We start from the raw sequence: 19,703 nt of genomic DNA on the forward strand, positions 1-19,703 counted from the left end.
TATATGGCATGTTTCTTCTTCCAGAAAAGGGTTTGGTCCTCTCACATGGGCAAATCATTTATTTTCTACCCAAAGGCAAAAAAACCTATTTGGGGTGGGGGGATTAACTTGACTCCAAAAAGTCATCTTTATTCTTGGACTAATATTGATTGTGATTTGTTTGTAGCAAAAATAATAGTCTTATATTGTAAAACCTGAAAACAATAACATCTCGTCGACCACATGATTTTAAATCTAATAGTCAATGATGATTGTAAGTATTAAAAGTAAATGATCTCGTTGAATACATTTCTTACAAATAAAGTACGTGAACAATGATATTTTGTTAACCCTTGGGTTTCCAAAGTTTGGCTAGCATCTCTCCAACTGTTTCTTTCTTTTGACCTATAGAGTGCCTTGTGACACGCAAATCCAAGTACCTCTATTGATAAGGTGGTATTCCGTAAGCCACAGGCGTGGCTTCTTGATTAATGTTCCAGCTTTTTGTGTTGGAGCACAAATCTGTGTTCTTGATGCTGGATACATTTTTGACCCATGTGATTATATGTACCAGATATTGATAGTGAATCTTTTAATTATGTGACCCAATTGGCATTACCATAACTCTTTGATGCATCGGGACAACCATCATAGTATATCATAATTAGCAGTTCACTTTAAATACCTTAGAACCAAGGTTTAAAAAAGCGGATTGGTGACCCAATTCATCCTCACCCGTACTCGTGTCGGATATGTGGGTCGGATAAGAGAATCAGCTAAATCGATAATATGCTTCAAAAGTTTTTCAAAAAATCACTATAAATCTCTAAAAACAATGTTCTTATAGTTTTTAAAAAAAATTAGGAGTAGTGTATTAGGTATTTTCATTATTTTGTAAAAATAGATGAATACTGTGATGTTGGGTTCCTGGTTGGATTTCGGTATAATTATTAATTATAATACAGTATTATAATATTGTATAAAAATAATTTAAAAATATTAGAAAACACTTATATATTATAAGATTAAATATAATATTTTCCATATAAAGTAAATTAGTATCACATCGGTTGGATAGATGATTTCGGCCTAAAATAATTTTAAAAAAATTGCCAATTTCTTAAAGATCTAGTTTCTTAATTTTTTTAAAAAATATCGGTAATTTACATTATGGTTTTTCATTATTGAACGAATATAATTATATAAAAATATGAAAATATTAACAACTTTATATAATTTAAAATTGCATTTAATTTTTATTGTTGTAGAAAATAAGTTATTATGCTAATAAAAAATTTAAAATAAGTTAATTTTTAATATTTGTAAAATTATAAATATATTAATTTGAAATTACAATCTATATTGAATATGAAAATAACATATACAACTTATTAAATAACATAGCAATTTAATACATCAATAAATAATGAGATGTTTTAATGTATTTATTACAATAAAAATATCAATATAGAAATAAAAGTTTGAATGTATCATAGTAAATAATTTAACAATATTTATATAATTATATTCGTTCAATATAATTTTAATGTGATCATATTCATAGTAGAAAGCCAAACTACATGACATTCGAAATAATTTAGATTGATTTTAAATTTATAATCATATAATAAATAATATTATAAATATTTATAATTATACAACTATAATTATGGGTGCATGTTATTTTGAAAACGCTTGGAGAACTAAAGGATGGAGCAAGTCCCACATCGGGGAAGTTAGGAAGATCAAAGGCTTTATTGGGCTTACATATTGCTTAACAATTGCTACGTGTGCGCTGAGGAAAACTGTTGCAAAAGCATTATTCGGTAGTGGGGTTAGTTTACCAACCAACACTAACGCATAATATTTTCTAACTATCATGATATCGAGCATCACATTACTCTCACCTAAATTCATCATATTAGATGAGAGTTTTTTTAGTTCCTCTATAATTTCCAGGTCAAGACAAATCCACAAATCCAAGCATATCATCAATGTAGATCCATATAATGACAAATAATCAATGTAGATCCATATAATGACAAATAAGTGATTTATAACTTCATCATATGCTCATTTACCTCATTGCTACTTAAGTCACTTAATAATACTTTGTCAAATATCTCATTCACTTACTTGAATATATATTTTATGCATAAAGAGATTTAACTAACTTAGTAATTTTATTTTCTTTCATGGCCTGACATTTAGGTTGTTCTGTATAAATTTCTTCATCTAACTCATCATTGAATAATGCACATTTAATATCTATTTGGTAAGCAATTAGATGTTTAAACTGCGGTAATTACAGGTAGTAGTTACCTAGTAGATATCCTCACAACATGAGCCTTTGCCTACCTTTTGTCTAAATCCTTTTTCCATCAACCTAAACTTAGTAATGGACCATTTGCTTTTAATTTTCTTCTAAATATCAATTTATGTCCAATTGATTTAGAACATGAGAACAAATCAACCATTTTCAAAGGTTTATTAACAAGAATTATTCAATTTCATTATTTATTATGACTTCTCTCCAAAACATAACATCATGAAGCTAAATATTTATTTAATGTAGTGGAATCATCCTCCATAATAAACACTATTGGGATATTTTATAGTACCGTATTTTGGTTATTTTTAGGGGAAATTGCAAAAAACCTTCCAAAATAGACTTTATAAGCAATTTACCCACCACCTAACTTTTCCTAGTAACTTTCCCTCGAAAACCATGTTTCATAATAAATATCCCCTAATACAAAAAGTTCATTTTTTTTACTAAAATACTGTTACATAACAAATCATTTTCGCTGGAAAGGGCGGTCCGGCGTTTGGAAGAGGCGGTCTGGTGATTATTTTCATGGAATGGGCGATCCGATGTTTGATTGTGGCGGTTCGAGGATTATGTTACCGGAGTAATGAGCAGTCTCACGTTTTGAAGTGATGGTCTGGCATTTTGAACGGGCAGTCCGGCATTTTGAAATGGCGGTCCGGCATTTTAAAGGGGCAGTCAGGTGTTTTGAAGTGGCGGTCCAGCATTTTGAAGGGGCAGTCTGGCATTTTGAAGTGGCAGTCCGGCGTTTTGAAGTGGGTAGTCTGGTGTTGTACAAGTGAGGTCTAACATTTCCTTTTCCTTTTATTAGGATCCGAAAATGATTTGTTACGTACAAGAAAGGTATTTTCATTAAAAAACATGAACTTTTTATATTGGGTGGTATTTGCTAGGAAATATGGTTTTTGGGGGAGGTTGCTAGAAAAAGTTACGCTGGGGGTAAATTGCTTAGAAATCTTTGCCAAAAGTATATAATGGATTATTTTTTGCTCTCTTATTTATTGTTGGTTCTACAACCACATCATTTTCATTTACACGCTCATCATAAGTATCATGTTCACTATTTGTTCATAATTTACTTAAATTTTATAGTTTGTTTTCACTAATTGAAATGGAATTTTTATAAAAACACAACATCTAGATTTTCAACAATGGTATTATAACTTGGTTCTAAAAATCCATATGTTTTACTGTTTTGTGCAATAATCCTATAAATGTACATCTACATGTATAGTGTTCTATTTTATTTTTGATTTTCTATCCAGAATTTTTACGTACGCTAAGAATCCCTTTAACGATGTTTTTTTTATTAAACCAAAGTTTATATGGAGTATTTGCTACCTTCTTACAAGGCCTCCTCTTAAAGACAGACAAACCATACCTAATAATAATTGTGTTGCTAAATTATTTTAGAAAAAATTACAAAAAAACCCCAAGATTACACTATTTATGCAACTTACCCCCAACCTAACCTTCTCTCTCAATTTTTTCCCTACAACAAACTTTCTATGCACATAACCCCCCCAACCCAAAAAAAATAAAAAAAGACTAAATTACTCTTAAAACTATTGCACACATCTCTCTCTCTCCCGCAATAGAACCTGTGAGACACATCGCTCCAGCAGTAGGCAGTAGTGCTCCGGTAGTTGAAAAGGGCGCTCCGGTAGTAATAAAGCGGGATCCGGCAGTAACAAAGGGCTCTCCGGCAGTAGCGCTCCGACAGGTGCAAAGGGTGCTCCAGCAGTAAAACTTGTGAGACACTATGCTCCGACAGTAGCGCTCCGGCAGTTGCAAAGGGTGCTCTAGCAGTTGCAAAGGGTGCTCTGGCAATAGAACTTGTGAGACACAGCGCTCTGGTAGTAACAAAGGGTACTCCGGTAGTAGCGTTTCGGCAGTTGCAACGGGCGCTATGGTAGTTGCAACAGGCGCTCCGACAGTAGCGCTCCAGCAGTAACGCTCCGGCAGTAGAACTTGTGAGACGTCAAATCTTGCCAAATTGATTTTTTTGTACAAGAAGGGCATTTCCGTCCAAAAAAAGAACCTTTTTACGTGGGGGTTATTTGCATAGAAAGCTTATTGTGGGGGAAAAAGTGAGAGAAAAGGTTTGGATGGGGGTAAGTTACATAAATAGCGTATTTTGGGGGGTTTTTTGTAATTTTTTTATTATTTTATTGAGAAGTATTTTTTAGGGTTTTTTGTAATTTTTTTATTATTTTATTGAGAGGTATAAGGAGTAGTTATTTGGTGAACTGTACCATTTTTTTCACAAAACTAGAAAACTCACTAGATATTTATTCTCCACTAACTTCTTAAAATTTTTAATTTTTCTATCAAGTTGATGATCAATTTGTTTTAAACTTTTCAAAATTTGAAATTCATTATCCACTCACTTCTTAAAATTTTAATTTTTCTATCAAGTTGATTATCAACTTGTTTTAAACCATTCAAAAGCTTCATTGTTATACCTTAACAAATATACATTGTATAGTGAGATAGCTCATCAAGGGAAGTTATGAAATATTAGTTGCCGCCTCTTGTTCAATCTGGGTTGAAGTTATAAATTTGTGCCAAGGAATGGTTATATCTTTTCATCATGTTTACAGAGAAGCCATGATTTAGCGGATGGGATGGCCAAGCTTGGAATTTCTTTGGATTCTATTATTGTTTCCAATTATCTAATTGTTGTGTGAATCATATGTATTTCTTTGATTGATAAAATTTCATTAATATTGTCAAAAAAAAATTGTTTACCACCCCTTATAACAATATTATTTAAAGGAAAAAGTTTATATAAAGCTGAGGCTCTAAACAATCAAATTAGAGCGCACCTAAAAAATTTCCCTAGAAGAGGTTGTTTTGATGCCCAAATTTCCTCAAATTGATCATCTTGACGATGTATGGACATGAGCAAAAAACGGATTTCACGTTTTAGAAAAAATGCGTCTTGTAACGCATTTTTGGACTGTCAATTTTCAAGATTTTCAAGATTTTCAAGTTTTAATAAATTTCCTCGATTTACGCTATTTTTGAAGCTTTAAATTTTATAATTAAAAATGAAAATATATTTTAAGGCTATCATGAATATTTCTAGTATTAAACCACATTTCTCGAAACTATTTAAAGGTGTGTTTTACTTTGATTGTTTAAAGCCTTGACTCTATACAAACTGCACCCCTATTTAAATCACCAATATCACTATGCACAAATTTAAAATTCAAAATTCCATTTAATAGAGGGGAAAGGCATTCTGGTTATTTTGGATTCTAAACATGCTTCATTTCTCTTCTAAATTTTCACCACCTAATCTAATTATAGATTTAACCGAAATGTTATTTAAACGTCTTAATTTGGCACATTCACTGACCAAATCAGATTTGTACACGCCATTATAAGAGTATGAGCTATTCAACAACTACCCAGGCAACAACCCCCAACAAAAAAAAGGAAAAATATAAATAAGAAAAAATTAATTTATCTGAGATGTTAAATTAATGGTTTGTTTAGTAGTTATTTACGAATTGTTCGTGTAGTATAGAATCCTTGGGACACGAACGGGTATGGTTAGCACATGACATGGCTTTATGGTACAATAATGCAACATCACAACTCAAAGCCTCACAAAACAATGAAGCGTTGGCGTTAGAAATCATTTTAATGGCTTGAAAATCTACTTCCTTCTTTGACTGACAAACTTAAAAGCTCTAATAATCATGTAGATTTGTTGGACCTGTGAACACTTGAAGATAGATGACAAATAATGTTTGATAATATACACTATTTTTAGGGGTTAAAAAACATCTATTAGTTTTCTCTTTTAGATCCATAATTATCGAAGTTGATATAATCACTTTGATGGTTTGCCCATCCTCAATTTTCAAAGAGAATTCAATTGTGGTCTTAAATAACTTTTTCCAATACAACATGGATATCCTTATATATGATTTTTAAGTTATTTATGAGAAAGTGTATCATCTAATATTAGACTTTTTATGGACCATCAATCTTTATAACCAAAACACTAAGTTTACATAGGCCCATTTTAATTATGACACTGTTGATGTAGGGAGTGGCTCTGATACCAACTGATGTTGGGAAGAAGGGAAAATAAAATAAATAAATTAGAAAACTAAAAGCTGAAAGAAAAAAAATGAGATATCATTTGAGAAAAGTAAAAGGACTCTAACTATTAATAATTAAAAAAAAAAGAGGTAAAATTCTTGTCAATATTTGTTTAATATATAAAAATGAAGAGGAAACCGGTTCTCATTTGTTTTTACTCTACCCACTCAGTTGCTTCGAATATTTAGGAATAAGCTTTTTGCATGGTAGGGGTTGTGATGACCCAACAAAAGGTGCCACAAAGACAGTATTACGCAGTTGAACCTGCCTAAGATGGGTAGGACGATTTAGAAGATATTTTTGGACGGCCGTGTTACATGAAATTTGGAAGAAAAGAAACAACAATACCTTTTAAGGCCTTCTATGGAACAAAGATAAGCTCAAAAGTAAGGTTTTCTATACCCTTTGGAGTTGGTTTTCGGTATCCAAAGAGAGCCGGGGTATTTCAAAAGTGGATATGGTGGTAAATTTGGTAAATCTAGTCAATCAAAGTTTCTTAAGGACTTGACCTAACGGAAGATGGACTCCTCTTTTACCAAGAAGCTTTAAATTGAATTTGGATGGGAGTTGAATACGGATCTAAGACCTGCGGGAATTGTTTAGCCACAATGCTCAATAAAAATTTTCTTGAACTTCGTGCATTGTTCTTAGCGTCCAAATTTTTAAATCTAGTAGTTAAAAATGATTGTGATTTTATTATATTAAAAAATGAATTGTATATTATGAGACTATTTATCTTTTATACAATGAGGTGGCAATTACTCCTAGCCGTTATATGTCAATTGAATGGTTTGGGATGCATCACGAACTTCAAGACTTTTTTTTGGACTAGTTTATTTCATGCTCATAATCATTGGATTTGAAATCTAAAAGATAAAAATGATTGGACATCCTAGTGCTAAAAGTAAATGGTCTCTTCGTATACTATTCCGTACCAAAAATAGATAGGTCTCAAAGTCTACATTCCCCGCAAAAGATATATGATCATGTGATAGTTGAATCGATCAACTCTTAAAGATATTTTGATAAATTTTCCATTATTAGTAAATGGCATGTCACAAACTAAGCCTTATTGTAGTACTTTCCTCAATTTGAAAAGAAAAACCTTAATGTATTGTATGTAATCCACGAGAAAAGATGAACCATTCCTTCATGTATGTATATTCGAATAGAGGAACAATCAAAGCCATTGTTGTCATTCGGAATAGAAGGTAGAGATTACATATAACATACAATTAGAGTACTACATGTTATACGGCAGACGATGCATCATTCAAGAAAAAAAAGGAAAAGATTTATATCAGGTTGCAACCCTATTTGTACAAATAATATTGTATTAATCTACTCCAATCATTTTATTTGAGGAAAAAGTTCATACAATATTGCAAATTTATATTATAAGAAGTAAGGTGTAACTCAAAAAATCCAACAAAAGAGAGTGTTTTGAAGTTGGAAAACCTTCAAATCATTCATCTCGACCTCAAGATGTACAAATTTAAAGAAAAATAAGAATTTCCAGCCATTAAAATGGTGGATCTAAAGTTTCCCAGTTTTGTGTGCCTGTGTTCGGTTACTGCTACTGCGTGAGTGACCTTCAAAAAGAGCATTGACCAACGACCTAGAGCCCTCCGGTGTCCTGTTGTGACAACCAGAGGACACAAATGACCAAGGAGTTTATCTCTTTCCCCCTTGGAGTTGTCTAATGTTTTTCTGTGTCTCTTATTTTTCCTCTAGCCTTAGATCTATGGGCTCTTTGACTTCAATATTAGGCTTTTGCTTCAAATCTGAATGTTTATTCTCATATATGAGTTTTGTTCTTGTTCTTTTTTAGGTTCATTTCCTTTTTTTTCTTTCGCTCTCTTTTCTCCTTTTTAGCCTTTTCTGGTCCCTTATCTTTTTGAGATTTTCTATCATTTCTTCCTTTTTTTTCTTTCCTCTCCCTCTGTTGCTAGCTCGTTTTTCTTTGTGCCCCAAGCCTTCTTGTTTTTTTTGAGCTCTGTTCCTTTAATCTTTGGGCTTATGTTATTGCTCTTTCCTTCTCTTGCCCACCACCTTTTGGTTCTCTAGAGAGAGAGAGAGAGAGAGAGGCCTCCTAGAAACAGAGAGAGAGAGAGAGCGAGCTTTTTGTTGGGGAGGTGGGGGGACAGAATCCTCCCCGCCCCCCTTCCTATCCACCCCTTCCATCGCCTTGTCTTTATCTTTGCCCATCTTTGTTCACCCTCCACCATCATCTATGACTTTTTTTTATGCTCTCAGCCTTCTCCCTTTTGGTCGACTCTTAACTCTCCACGCTTAAGTTAAAGCTTAAGACAGGGTTACCCTCCTTGGGGGGTTAGCCATCATGTTCCTTGACTTCATTTTTTGAAGTCCATTGTATCTTGCCAAGGCTAATGCCTATTATGGGGGATGGTCTGTTTCTTGACCTTGATGAATCCTGTGTATGGTAATATGGTAAAATTTTTTGAATAGTTAATTGAGTTTGTCCCCTTTCTCTTAGTGTCTTGGTTTTTTCCTTTAAGCTTGTTCACAACTCTTCTCCAGTTTTCATTCACTTTAGTTTTTTGACTCTCTTTTCACTTTCATTCACTTTTAAACCCTGCATTTCGGCCGCTAGTTGTGCCCAACCCCCACAACGACGCTGCCAAGCTCGAATTGTCATTCTCTTGGGTGTCGTTGTTCATGTGCTGGTTGGTACTTTATTCCAACCCTGGCTTGTGAGGTTTCTGTTGAAAGGTAAGTTTGTTATTGAAGGTCTTGTTTGTGGTTTAGTTTGAGTGGGATGCTATGGAGTTTGTCGCATGTGGAAGTTGTTGTGTATAGTTTAGCAAGGATTATGAGGTTGCATGTGTTTTGGGGCCCGTAGGTGTTAAGGGTTGTTTGTGTTTTGTTAGTCTTAGATGGGTCATATTTGGAGTATAGAGCTTAGTCTCTTTATTGCTTATTCTCTTCTTTTTTTTTCTATCGTAATTTTGAGCTCCGCTCTATATTAATGAAAGTTGCTGTGAACATTAAAAAAGAAAAATGGTGGATCTAGAAACAAGATATCTAGAACATCTAATTTTAAAATTTTGAAGTGCATGTAGATCAGCTTGATTTGCACTATTTTTGAAATTTTAAATTTCATAATTTGAGTTTGATATGGATATTCCAACCATTATAAGGTTTCCAACATCAAAACTAATTATTCAAGCAAAATTTAGATGTGCACCTTACTTGTATAGTATAAAACAAAGGAAAAAAAAAAGAGAAAATCAATGAGGATATGGGCCCCTACCATTTGGTGAGAATGGAGTCAAATACTTCATTATAGAACTTGTTGGTACTAACGCCAAGGCCCCAACCAATTCTCAAACTACTTGTATAGTATAAGTATAAGGTGGACACCTTATGCAAACCTAACCCTTTATTTAGATAGTATGGACTTGACACTATCGTAAAAGATGTATAGCTTTTATAAATTATTTTAGAATGTGTCAAATCTACGTTGTTCAATTAAAAAATACATGGTGTAGACCATGGTAACCTTCTTTTTACAAAGAAGGTTGCAACCTTTTATAAACTAAAAAAAAGAAAAAGAAAAGGTAAATGTTGCAACTGGCTTGTTCGATCTGAATGATAACATACGATGAACCACAAAAGGAAAAACGAAGTACAAAAAAAGACTCATTTTCAAATATTTTTCTTTCAAGGGTGTGGTTTCTTTTTGTCAAACATGTCCGTCAAAATGCTCTTGTTAATGCAGGAAGCAAATGGACAATGTGTTCTCGAGGGAGCAGTAAAACTTTTCACCCCAAAAAAAAATATACTCAAAATTAATTTTCTAATAACACCAATCAAACAAATAAGAGATTTAAGATCAAAATATCCTTTCCCTCTCGGCTTTCCTACGTTTTTCAAATGTCGCAACACTTTCTCTCTCTACCGCCCACTCTCTTTCTCTCTCTACCGCCCTCTCTTTCTATGGCAGCACTTTCTCTCTCTACCCGCTTCTCTCTCACACTCTCTCTCAACCCACCCTTTCTCTATCTCGCTACCCAGCCCATCAGCCAACTCCATTGCCAAGCTCTTTCAGGACCTTAGAACCCACCTCTCTCTCTTTATCATCTATTGCCTCGGCCAGTTCCACTCAGAAACCCCCATCCCATCTCAAAACCCCCAATCAAGTTGATCAAAGATCGCGCCCCACCGTCGAAGAACCCACGAACCCACAAAACAAAAACCATAATTTAGCCATCAAAACTGCTCTCTGCAACTCTCTCTCCTTCACAAACAAAGAATCAATCATTTGGGCTTCAAGGGCTCTCCCTCTAGCCCTCTCTGTCCTCTTAGGCGTTTTGTACAGCAGAGACAATGGCTATTGGGCAGGCATTGTGGTAGCCGTTAGCATGGGTGGAACAAGGGAGCCGTTCGTTACATCTCCCTAATTCCATAGGTAATCTTCACAATCTTTCTAAGAGACAGCAAAATGTATGGCTATGCTGGTAGTTTATCAGCCCTTTTGGGTGCAGTTATAATTCTCAGACGAAGAAACCTCTGTGCATCCCCTGAATTCGCCATAGTTAGAATCACTGAGACCTTTATTAGGGTGTTTGTCGAACTCCTAATCGAGACCACTCGAGCCACCAGGTTGGCAATGGAGTTGGAGACCTATTTGGCAGATGGGCTTGGTAAAAGTAAGAGTTGGGCGGGTAGAGAGAGAAAGAGAGAGGATAGGTAGAGAGAGAGAGGTTGAGGAAGTAAGAGAAGGGCGGGTAGGGAGAAAAAGAGGTTTAAAAAAAAGTGTTAATACAAAAGTACAGGGGAAGAGAGAAAAAGGGCATTTTAGTTCTAAACTTTATGATTTTTTGAGGGGGGGTTAAATACAAAAAAAAACCAGTGTTGAAGGCGTTGGGGATAGGATGTCTAGAAAGTTGATTTTGGGATATCTATGATTTTCCCTACAAGTTACCCTCCTAGTACAAAAATTGGACTAATCTTGAAAGGACTCTTTTCCCAACAGGGGTTATCTCTGCAACATCATAACATAGATGGTGGTGCACAAGCCTCTTCTATCATTTCTCTGCAATGATGGGTTCTTCCATAGATTGAAAATTTTTCGCACAGCAACTCAAAACTTGATCATGGGTGGTCTCAGGAGCTACTACTCTCTCACTCCTGACTCAGAGGTCCCAGAAATGGGAGAATTCATGGGTTTTATGGAAACCTTGAAAAACTATGAGAGGTTGGGTGTACCCACAGGTGCTGGAACAGACTCAGAATATGGGTTTGATCTTGGTAGAATGAGGCGCTTGCTTCATCGCCTTGGGGATCCCCATCTTAAGTTCAAGGTAAGGGATTTTGCTTCATTTGTTTCTGAAGATTGTGGTCTGTTTTTTGTAGGACAAAAATGAAAAGGAAGTTCTCAATTTGATTGTGGATGGATATTTTGTGTTTTTCGATGAATTGTGTGTTAGCAAAAACTTGAAGCTAAACTCTCTTTTGGTGTTAATGTGGGCTGATAATTGTCTATCTCTGGAAAAATATTCTTCATTTACGTTGTTATTGGTCTTATTCTTTTGTCTAGAAATGTTGGTCTATGTTGTTAATTGCTCCCTTTCTGGGAAACTAGAGTTTAGTTGCTTCTTATGGTTTTATATCTACTAACTTAACCATTTCCTTGGTTGATTAACTGGAAATGTAATGAGACTTCAAAAAGCTAATATGATCAATTCATTCTTATTTCTTTGTTTTCCCTGTTGAGTTACATCCTTGAGAGGGATATTGACTGCTGGACATTCTACTTCAAACTTTTGATAAGTGTGACCACCAGACCTCACATGTGCCACATATTTTCTTTACCTGAATATATGTTATTTTAAAAATATTGTCTATTTATTATTTATTTTTATGAAGGATTTTGAGAGAGAGAAATGCCTTCCCAAACTGTTAGTGGATAACTCCTATAATCCCATATTTTAAGGGCCACTTTGTCATAGATATACCAGGGACATCTGAATGTTGGAGTAACTAAAAATCCTTTATGAAAGAGAGTCATTTGGGTTCTATGCTCTTCAATGTTCCTTCGCTGATTTGTGTGATCTTTTGGATAAAGATAATGATTTTGTTCATTTGTTATTGAATTTCTTTATTACATTCCCCATTCCACGATCTCCTATTCCATTCTTGTTTTTTTCTTTATATATTTCAAGTCCCATGTTCTTCCCTTTCTATCTTTTGTTTTAGTCTTGGTCTCCTGTTCTTTTTGGTTCTTCAAAGTAAAAATATGAACCATCTTCCACCTCCTTCATAGAACATAAGAGAAATAAATTTGTTATATGAAAAAAGTATATACAATAAAACCATTTACTTTTAGTACAAGAAGGTCACAAATCTCGTTGACCGTTGGATGTGAAATTGGATGGCTGAAGGTATGTCACTGAATGGACACAAAGTCCAAAATAAAATTCCTTGATCTTTGTGGCACACATCCAATGGCTAGAATTTATTGTGTTCTCCATGTATTAAAAGTAAATGTTTTTATAGTATACAATCCCTATATATATTAGATAGACTTTCTCTCTTAGAGATGAGAAGATTCTAGGCGTCAATAGAGTATATCATCAATAGAGATGATAATATTCTTTTTGGTTCTTTGATGTAAAAATATGAACCATCTTCCTCCTCCTTCCTAGAACCATAAGTGAAATAAATTTGTTATATGGAAGAAGTATATACAATAAGACCATTTACTTTTAGTACAAGAAGGTCACAAATCTCTTTGACCGTTGGATGTGAAATTGGATGGCTAAAGGTATGTCACTGAATTGACACAAGGTCCAAAATAAAATTCCTTGAACTTTGTGACACACATCCAATGGCTAGAATTTATTGTGACTTCCAAGTATTAGAAGTACACGTTTTTATAGTATACAATCCCTATATATATTAGATGGACTTTCTCTCTTAGAGATGATAAGATTCTAAGCATCAATAGAGTATATCCTTGCCTCCTTTTTTTTCTCTGGTTCCGTTTTTTGGCTTCCATTCTCTTTAACCATTCATCATCGGTTCTCTCATTCGTCTCTGTGTACTTATGGCTTCATAAGTTTACTTTTATTGCCATGACCATTCTTTATTTCTCGATAAGGTAGGTGAACGTCTATCCATCTATCACTCTCGCATATTCTTTCTCTAGAATTGCATGTAACTAAAGAGATCTATCAATCACCTCTCTCTACGCCCAATTTTGGTGTTTCCTCTCTCTTCATTTTCAAATAAAAATAAATAAATAAGCAACCTCAAGTTGCTACTAATTGGCCCATAAAGTTTTCTGCTGTTATTGGGTCGATTCGAGCCTCATTTGCCTGTTATTCGATCGTCAAGTTTGCTGTTGTTATTGGGTCGATTTGAGCTTTATTTTGCTACTATTCGACTACTGGGGTTTGCTGCTTTTTTTTGGGTCCATTCAAGGCACATTTTTCTGCTATTTAACCCACAGTTTTGCTGATGTTTTAGGACCTATTCAAGCCTCGCTTTGCTGCAGTTTGGTACCTAAAATTGCTGTTGTCCTTAGGCCGATTTTGGTTTCGATATGATGTTGAGAGATCCCAAAATTGGCTGCTGGTTTTGGGTAAACTTGACTCCAAAATTGATGGTTGCTTTGTAACCCATTGATTCCACTATCGTGTCAGTCTTTTCCAAGATTTAATCTAAGTAATTTATTTTTGTTGTTTACTTCTAGTTGCTTTGGTTGTCTATTTATTTTAGAATTCTAGCATATAAAAGGAGTGGCATTTGGGTTTAGTAATAGCGTAATTATCAAAACTTGAAAACTTATGGAACAAACTTTTCTATGTGGAAAAGAAATGATGGATACACATTATTCCAAGATAGGGTCGATTATGTCCTTGAGTCCAATCTGCCAACTTTAGAATTTAATGCTAATGGTCGAGCCAAAAGAAGACTAGATAAATGGTTATATGACTCCCCCATCTTGGGAGTCAGTGGTTATAGCTCTGAACCACTCATCACATGGCATCACCATGTTAAACCTTCCTATGCACCTTAGTGTTGAAGTTGAGAGAAGAGCTAGGAAGAAGTCCAATGACCTCCCCTTTGCTCAGAGTTCCTATTCCTAAAATCCTAGAGAACTCAACAATAATGGGCAGAGCAATATAAATAGGTATAAAGGTAAGGTGAATAATTTGAAAAATCAAAAGAAGCCATTACGTAATTCATCTGATGAGGCATGGCTCTACTGTGAGGAACCTGGGCACATTAAACCAAGCTGTCCAAACTGAAAAATAAATTTTGGAATCAAATAATAATAATAAATGCTTGTCAAAATAGCAATAATCAACTAAAAAGGACTTCATATGCGTTGTGTCAAAATTGTAAGGGAGGTGTTTGTCTTTTTATTTTTCTTTATTTTTCTCTCATGTATAAATTTTGGGCTGTCCCATTCTCACCCTTCTAACCTTAGTTGTTCCCACCATGAAATGTGTGGCTACGTAGAATTTCAAGCTATCAATTATAAAATTTCTTTATTAATAACTGGAATTTCTACTTCTAATTGCCACAATATAATGTACAAATAATAATAATAATAATAATAAAAACTACTACAATTTAGGATGTTTTACTTTTACTGCCAAAATAAAACTTTATTAAAAAAACTGAATTCAAACTTTCAAAGTTGAATTCTAACACAAACAAGGTTTCTGTATATAAATAGAAATTTAGACCTTCTAATTTGAAAAACAACTAAATTAGCCAAGGAAGAGTTACGAAACTTTGCCTAGGGTCACCCCGGACTCAATACAAGGGAGGTTTCTTTAGTTCTCTTTGGTCGTTCAGGATAGCACACTTCTTGAACCTTTGGTCTTGCTGAATTCTATATATTGGGAAACTCCTTAGGCAATACCCTTTAAAGAACTGGGGTGTGAAAGCATGAACTGGGTGTAGGGTTTTTCTGAATACTTTTAGTGTATGCCATTGTGGAGCACCACCCTGTTAAAACCCAGGCCGGGTGTACTCCCCTTGTTTAGCCCTAGGGTTGGCGTGCCACCCTAGGAATCCTTGGGTTGTGCATGTGACCCTCCAAGGAAGAGATAAGAGAGAGAAATTATCGAGAGATGAGGCATGGAGAGGAGAGAGACCAAGAGATGTTAGAAAATTGAATCAATGAAATAAGGGGTGAACACCGCCCGTCCACCCAAAAAAACAAATTATAGTTTTCGAGAGGTCTTTGGTTGCTTGTCTTAATTGGAGTTCAATTTAACCAATAAGTTTCTTGGTAATCTGTGAGGTGAGAGCGAAAAATAAATTTGAGCCATCCATTCAAAAAATCAACCATCATAATTTAGGGAGAAATTATAGGAACCTTATCCCATGAGTCTTTGACTCATATTAACTTGTAGTCAGACTTATTTTAATTTGAGTTCTAATTTAAGTAGGAGTCCTAGTCCAAGTAAGAATCCTATTCCCAAATACGACTCCTAATACAATTATAACTCTTTAAAACTAATAATCTAATAATATGACTTTTGATCTTAGCAAGAGTCCTAGTCTAAGTAGGAATCCTAATCCAAACAGGTGTCCTAATACGATCAGAACACCTTAAGACATATAATATTTTAATACAAATTCTGACCTAAGTAGGAATCTTGGTCCAAGTAAGAATCCTAATCCAAATAGGACTCCTAATACATTTAGGATCCTTAAAACAACTAATATTCTAAATTTAAATATGGGCTTCTCACTTTGTGTGTGAGATGTGTGGCCTTTGTGGGCCCCCTGTCCCACCTCTATGTGGCCTATCCACAATTGGGATGTGGATCCCACTTAAAACTAGGCGCCTACTGAATTGTAAAATATTAATTATACATTTTCTAGATTTTTACAACAAAAAATAATTTTTCAAAAAAAAAATTCAAATTACTAAAAAAATGCATAATTATAATTAAAGATGAAAAAAGTATTTCTAAGGTTCTTAATTTTTTTTTTTTTTTTTTAAAACTCAAAAATGCGTCTAGTAGTGGATTGATGCCGATGAGTCAAGAAAAGCAGTTGTCAGAGCACTCTGCCCAAGTTAGAAACCATGATCCACAACTATCTTCTCAAACCAACCCAATGGGATCTCATGACCTATAGTCATGCCCAGGGGCTCATGAATGGGTCGTCAAAGCTGGCCAATAAATAGTGGAACTACGATTCCAATATGCGGATTGTAGTCCACCCCCCTCCCCCCCAAACCCCCCACAAAAAACAAAAACGAAAGTTTGATGCACATATCGCTATAGTGCAAGGGGGACTCTCTCTATGCACATATACACGTGTCCTTCTACAGGGTTGCTTCCCAGATTACGGCTGTCATATGTACATGTCATGCGGAAGTCTGTTGAGGATTTATAGTCCTTGCTCCCATTAGCCTATAATCTCACACAGTGGATCACAAAGTTCTCCTGTTCTCCTGCCTACAAACCATCTTTGGGCATCTCTCGGACTTCCACAAGGTATGACCCTCCAGAAACCCTCAATGGTAGTGCCTAATGAAAAGGGTTTTTGAAATGACCCAAGCCGTAGACCACCTAACCAATTATACACTCAAGAAGTGTACAATTCACTATATTTGTTATATTTACATGCTCTCATGGGCTTTAAATGCCCCAAACCCAAGCACACCATAGCTAGGCACCTTTCTTCAGTTTTATAGCAATAATTTTTACTTTTCTATTATCGGAAACCTTCTTTTAAGCAAAAACCCTTTCTACAGTATTTTATTTAACTCGTTGAGTTGAGACATACTGTCAAAATCAGGTATATCCACCTTCAAATCGACATCCCTAGATTGATGCCTCCCATGTCTAGCCTTCTATCATTGTCCTTATCAATTGAATCCATAAGCGGATCATGATAGTGAAAAGGGTTGTACTCGAGATCTTCTTGGCTGAAAGATTACCGTCTTGCCCATGATTGATAGTTTGAGTTTTTTTTTTTTTAAGGAAAAGGTTAACTTGATTAATAGTTGCAAATTGTTGTGTAAGCTATTGAACTTCGCTTCTAAGGTCTTCATTCTCTTCCGCTCTGGGATCACGAAGTAGGTTTATGAAAACTAAGGTTAGCAACGAGCCGGCCGCCCCCGGCCCTAGTCCCTAGGCTGGGTCAAAGTGGCCTAGGCCCAGGCCCGACATTGGCCCTAGTGGCAAGCCGAGCCAAATAAAACCAAAGAAAAGTAAAGGAAAGAAATAAAGAAAAAAAATGACCCGGGCTGGCTTTGTCATGGCCCTGGCTGAAGCCCGGCCTAACCCTACTCTCGGGCTGTGATTGCCCGGGCCTTGGGCCACATCTTGTGGCCCAGGCCTTAGTTTTTTTGGGCCGAGCCAAGCAGCCCAGGCTGGCCCACCCAACCAATTGCCACCTCTAATGAAAACCCTTCTGCCACAACCCCTTCTTGCTATTATGGGTTCACCGAAGTTGCAAACCCTACGTAAAGAATCATCAAAACCCCCTAATGAAATCCCCTCTACCACAACCCCTTCTCACTATTGTGGGTTCATCGAAGTTACAAACCCTAGGTTGAGAATCATCAAAACCTAGCTGAAATTAGCAAAATCAAGGCTGAACCCTGACCAAAATCAACATACCCTGGACTTGGTTGTAGTTCCTTGGCTTGGTTGTTGAAGAAACATGAGCTTTAACACCAAATTGATATAGGAAATTTGAATGAAAACGTAAAATCAACAAGCTTCCAGTCCATCTCAAGCAGCAAAAAAAAAGAACCCAAGTTTTTTTCTTCAAAGCCTAACTAGGTCTTCAAAAGCCAAATCTTTCTCTCTTTGTTTCCAGGAAAGTCACATAAATGAACTGATGTAATGAGTTTTTTATTTTTATTTTACTATTTTTAGTTTTTAGGTTTCGGGTTTTTTTTTGTTTTTTGTGTTGTAGAGATTTGAGGGGTAGAATTGAAAAATATATTTTATTTTAATGATGAACTGGTTAGGACATGTTAAAAGAGGATAATGATGTGTTTAGTCTAGGTGGGGGCTTCTTAAATTCACAGGTCTTCACGTGATGGAAAAAGAGGAAGATAGAGAGAGAAAACATTTGGGGTGGGGGGGGAGGGTGGGGGAAAGAGATGTTTTTTGTGGTTTTTTTATTCTATTTTTTATTAGTTTTTCAATTTGTATTGAAAGGAAGAGGCTCTTTTTTGGAGAACTTGGTTAATTGATCAACTAAATTGTTTTGGGTCTTGTGAAGATATCTTTGGGGTGGAGTCCCTTGCAGATCCTGATAGAGGGTATAATCTCTCAATCTTTTATAGTTTTTATTCTATTGTTTTGGGGTGAGGAGTTTTTATGGTTTTTATTCTATTTTTTAATTAGTTTTTTAGTTTGTATTTAAAGGGAAGAGGTCTCTTTTTGAAGAACTTGGTGAATTAAAGTAAGAAAATTGTTTTTGGGTCTTTTGAAGAGATATTTGGTGTAGACTCCCTTGCAAACCTTGAGAGAGGGTATAATATCTCAATCTTTTATTTTTTCGTATACTTTTTGGCTTGTTATATTCTTTCTCCTTCTCCCGCATCATGAACCTCCTATGCCCCACACGAAGCACTATTTGCATTTTATTTAATGTGTAAAAGACATTAAGTGTGCGTGCAAATAATACTTTGACTCTTATGTCCTAATTTGAGTGACTTTTAAGATAAATGACCTTGACTATAAATAAAATGACTAGAAAGTCCCCATTGGTCTAGAAAAATAATAACAGTTAAAAAAGCTGAAAATAACCCTAAAATAGCTAGAAAATTATCCCAAGAAATACTTGCTCTTCTTGTTCTTCTATGTAGTTCTCTTAGGGTTCACATCTTCCAAATATACGCGATAATTATGAGGAATCTGCTGCTCCCACAGAAGATACTCATTACTCTGTCAACTTGAAGCAGTTTGGGCCTCATCAAGGAAGCAAGCTGATTGTTGTTTCCAGTCTATTCTTTGGACACAATGGAAGGGAAGGACCAGGCGGTTTTGGTAACAAGAGTTAATTGGGTTAGTTAACTATGTTAGTAGGTTGATAGAAATGCGTAAGATGTGGTTCCTAGAGACCCCTATCGGGGCATCAATTTGAATGTTTTTGATGGTAGATAACATTCTTTGCTGGAAGGTTATTTTCAAAGGCCAAATAGGATTGTTGTCTGTTTGATACATGAAAAAAATATTTTTATTTTTCATTTTTGTTTAATTTCAGAGACCAGCTTTGCTCTATGGGGCGGAATGTTGGGCAGACAAAAAACAATATA

At 35.1% G+C, this 19,703-nt stretch overlaps 1 protein-coding gene across 17 annotated transcripts in view; it reads left to right on the forward strand.

Annotated features, from left to right (window-relative positions):
• Positions 1-10,771: 10,771 nt before the first annotated feature.
• GLA1 (Folylpolyglutamate synthetase family protein) overlaps positions 10,772-19,703 on the forward strand; it is a 63,969-nt gene continuing 55,037 nt past the window's right edge. For all 17 annotated transcript variants that reach the window (XR_016040128.1, XR_016040129.1, XR_016040131.1 and 14 more), the window contains exons 1-2: positions 10,772-10,859; positions 11,427-11,754. Coding sequence is in view for 6 of the 17 variants with exons in the window: in XM_088845943.1 (XP_088702069.1) it covers positions 11,455-11,754 (300 nt within the window). In the remaining 11 variants the exon portion in view is untranslated. The remainder of the gene's footprint in view (positions 10,860-11,426; positions 11,755-19,703) is intronic.

The sequence above is a fragment of the Amborella trichopoda genome, chromosome 9 (genome assembly GCF_054954075.1).
Source record: "Amborella trichopoda isolate Santa Cruz 75 chromosome 9, AtrichopodaSantaCruz75HAP2 v2.0, whole genome shotgun sequence".
Classification (NCBI taxonomy): domain Eukaryota; kingdom Viridiplantae; phylum Streptophyta; class Magnoliopsida; order Amborellales; family Amborellaceae; genus Amborella; species Amborella trichopoda.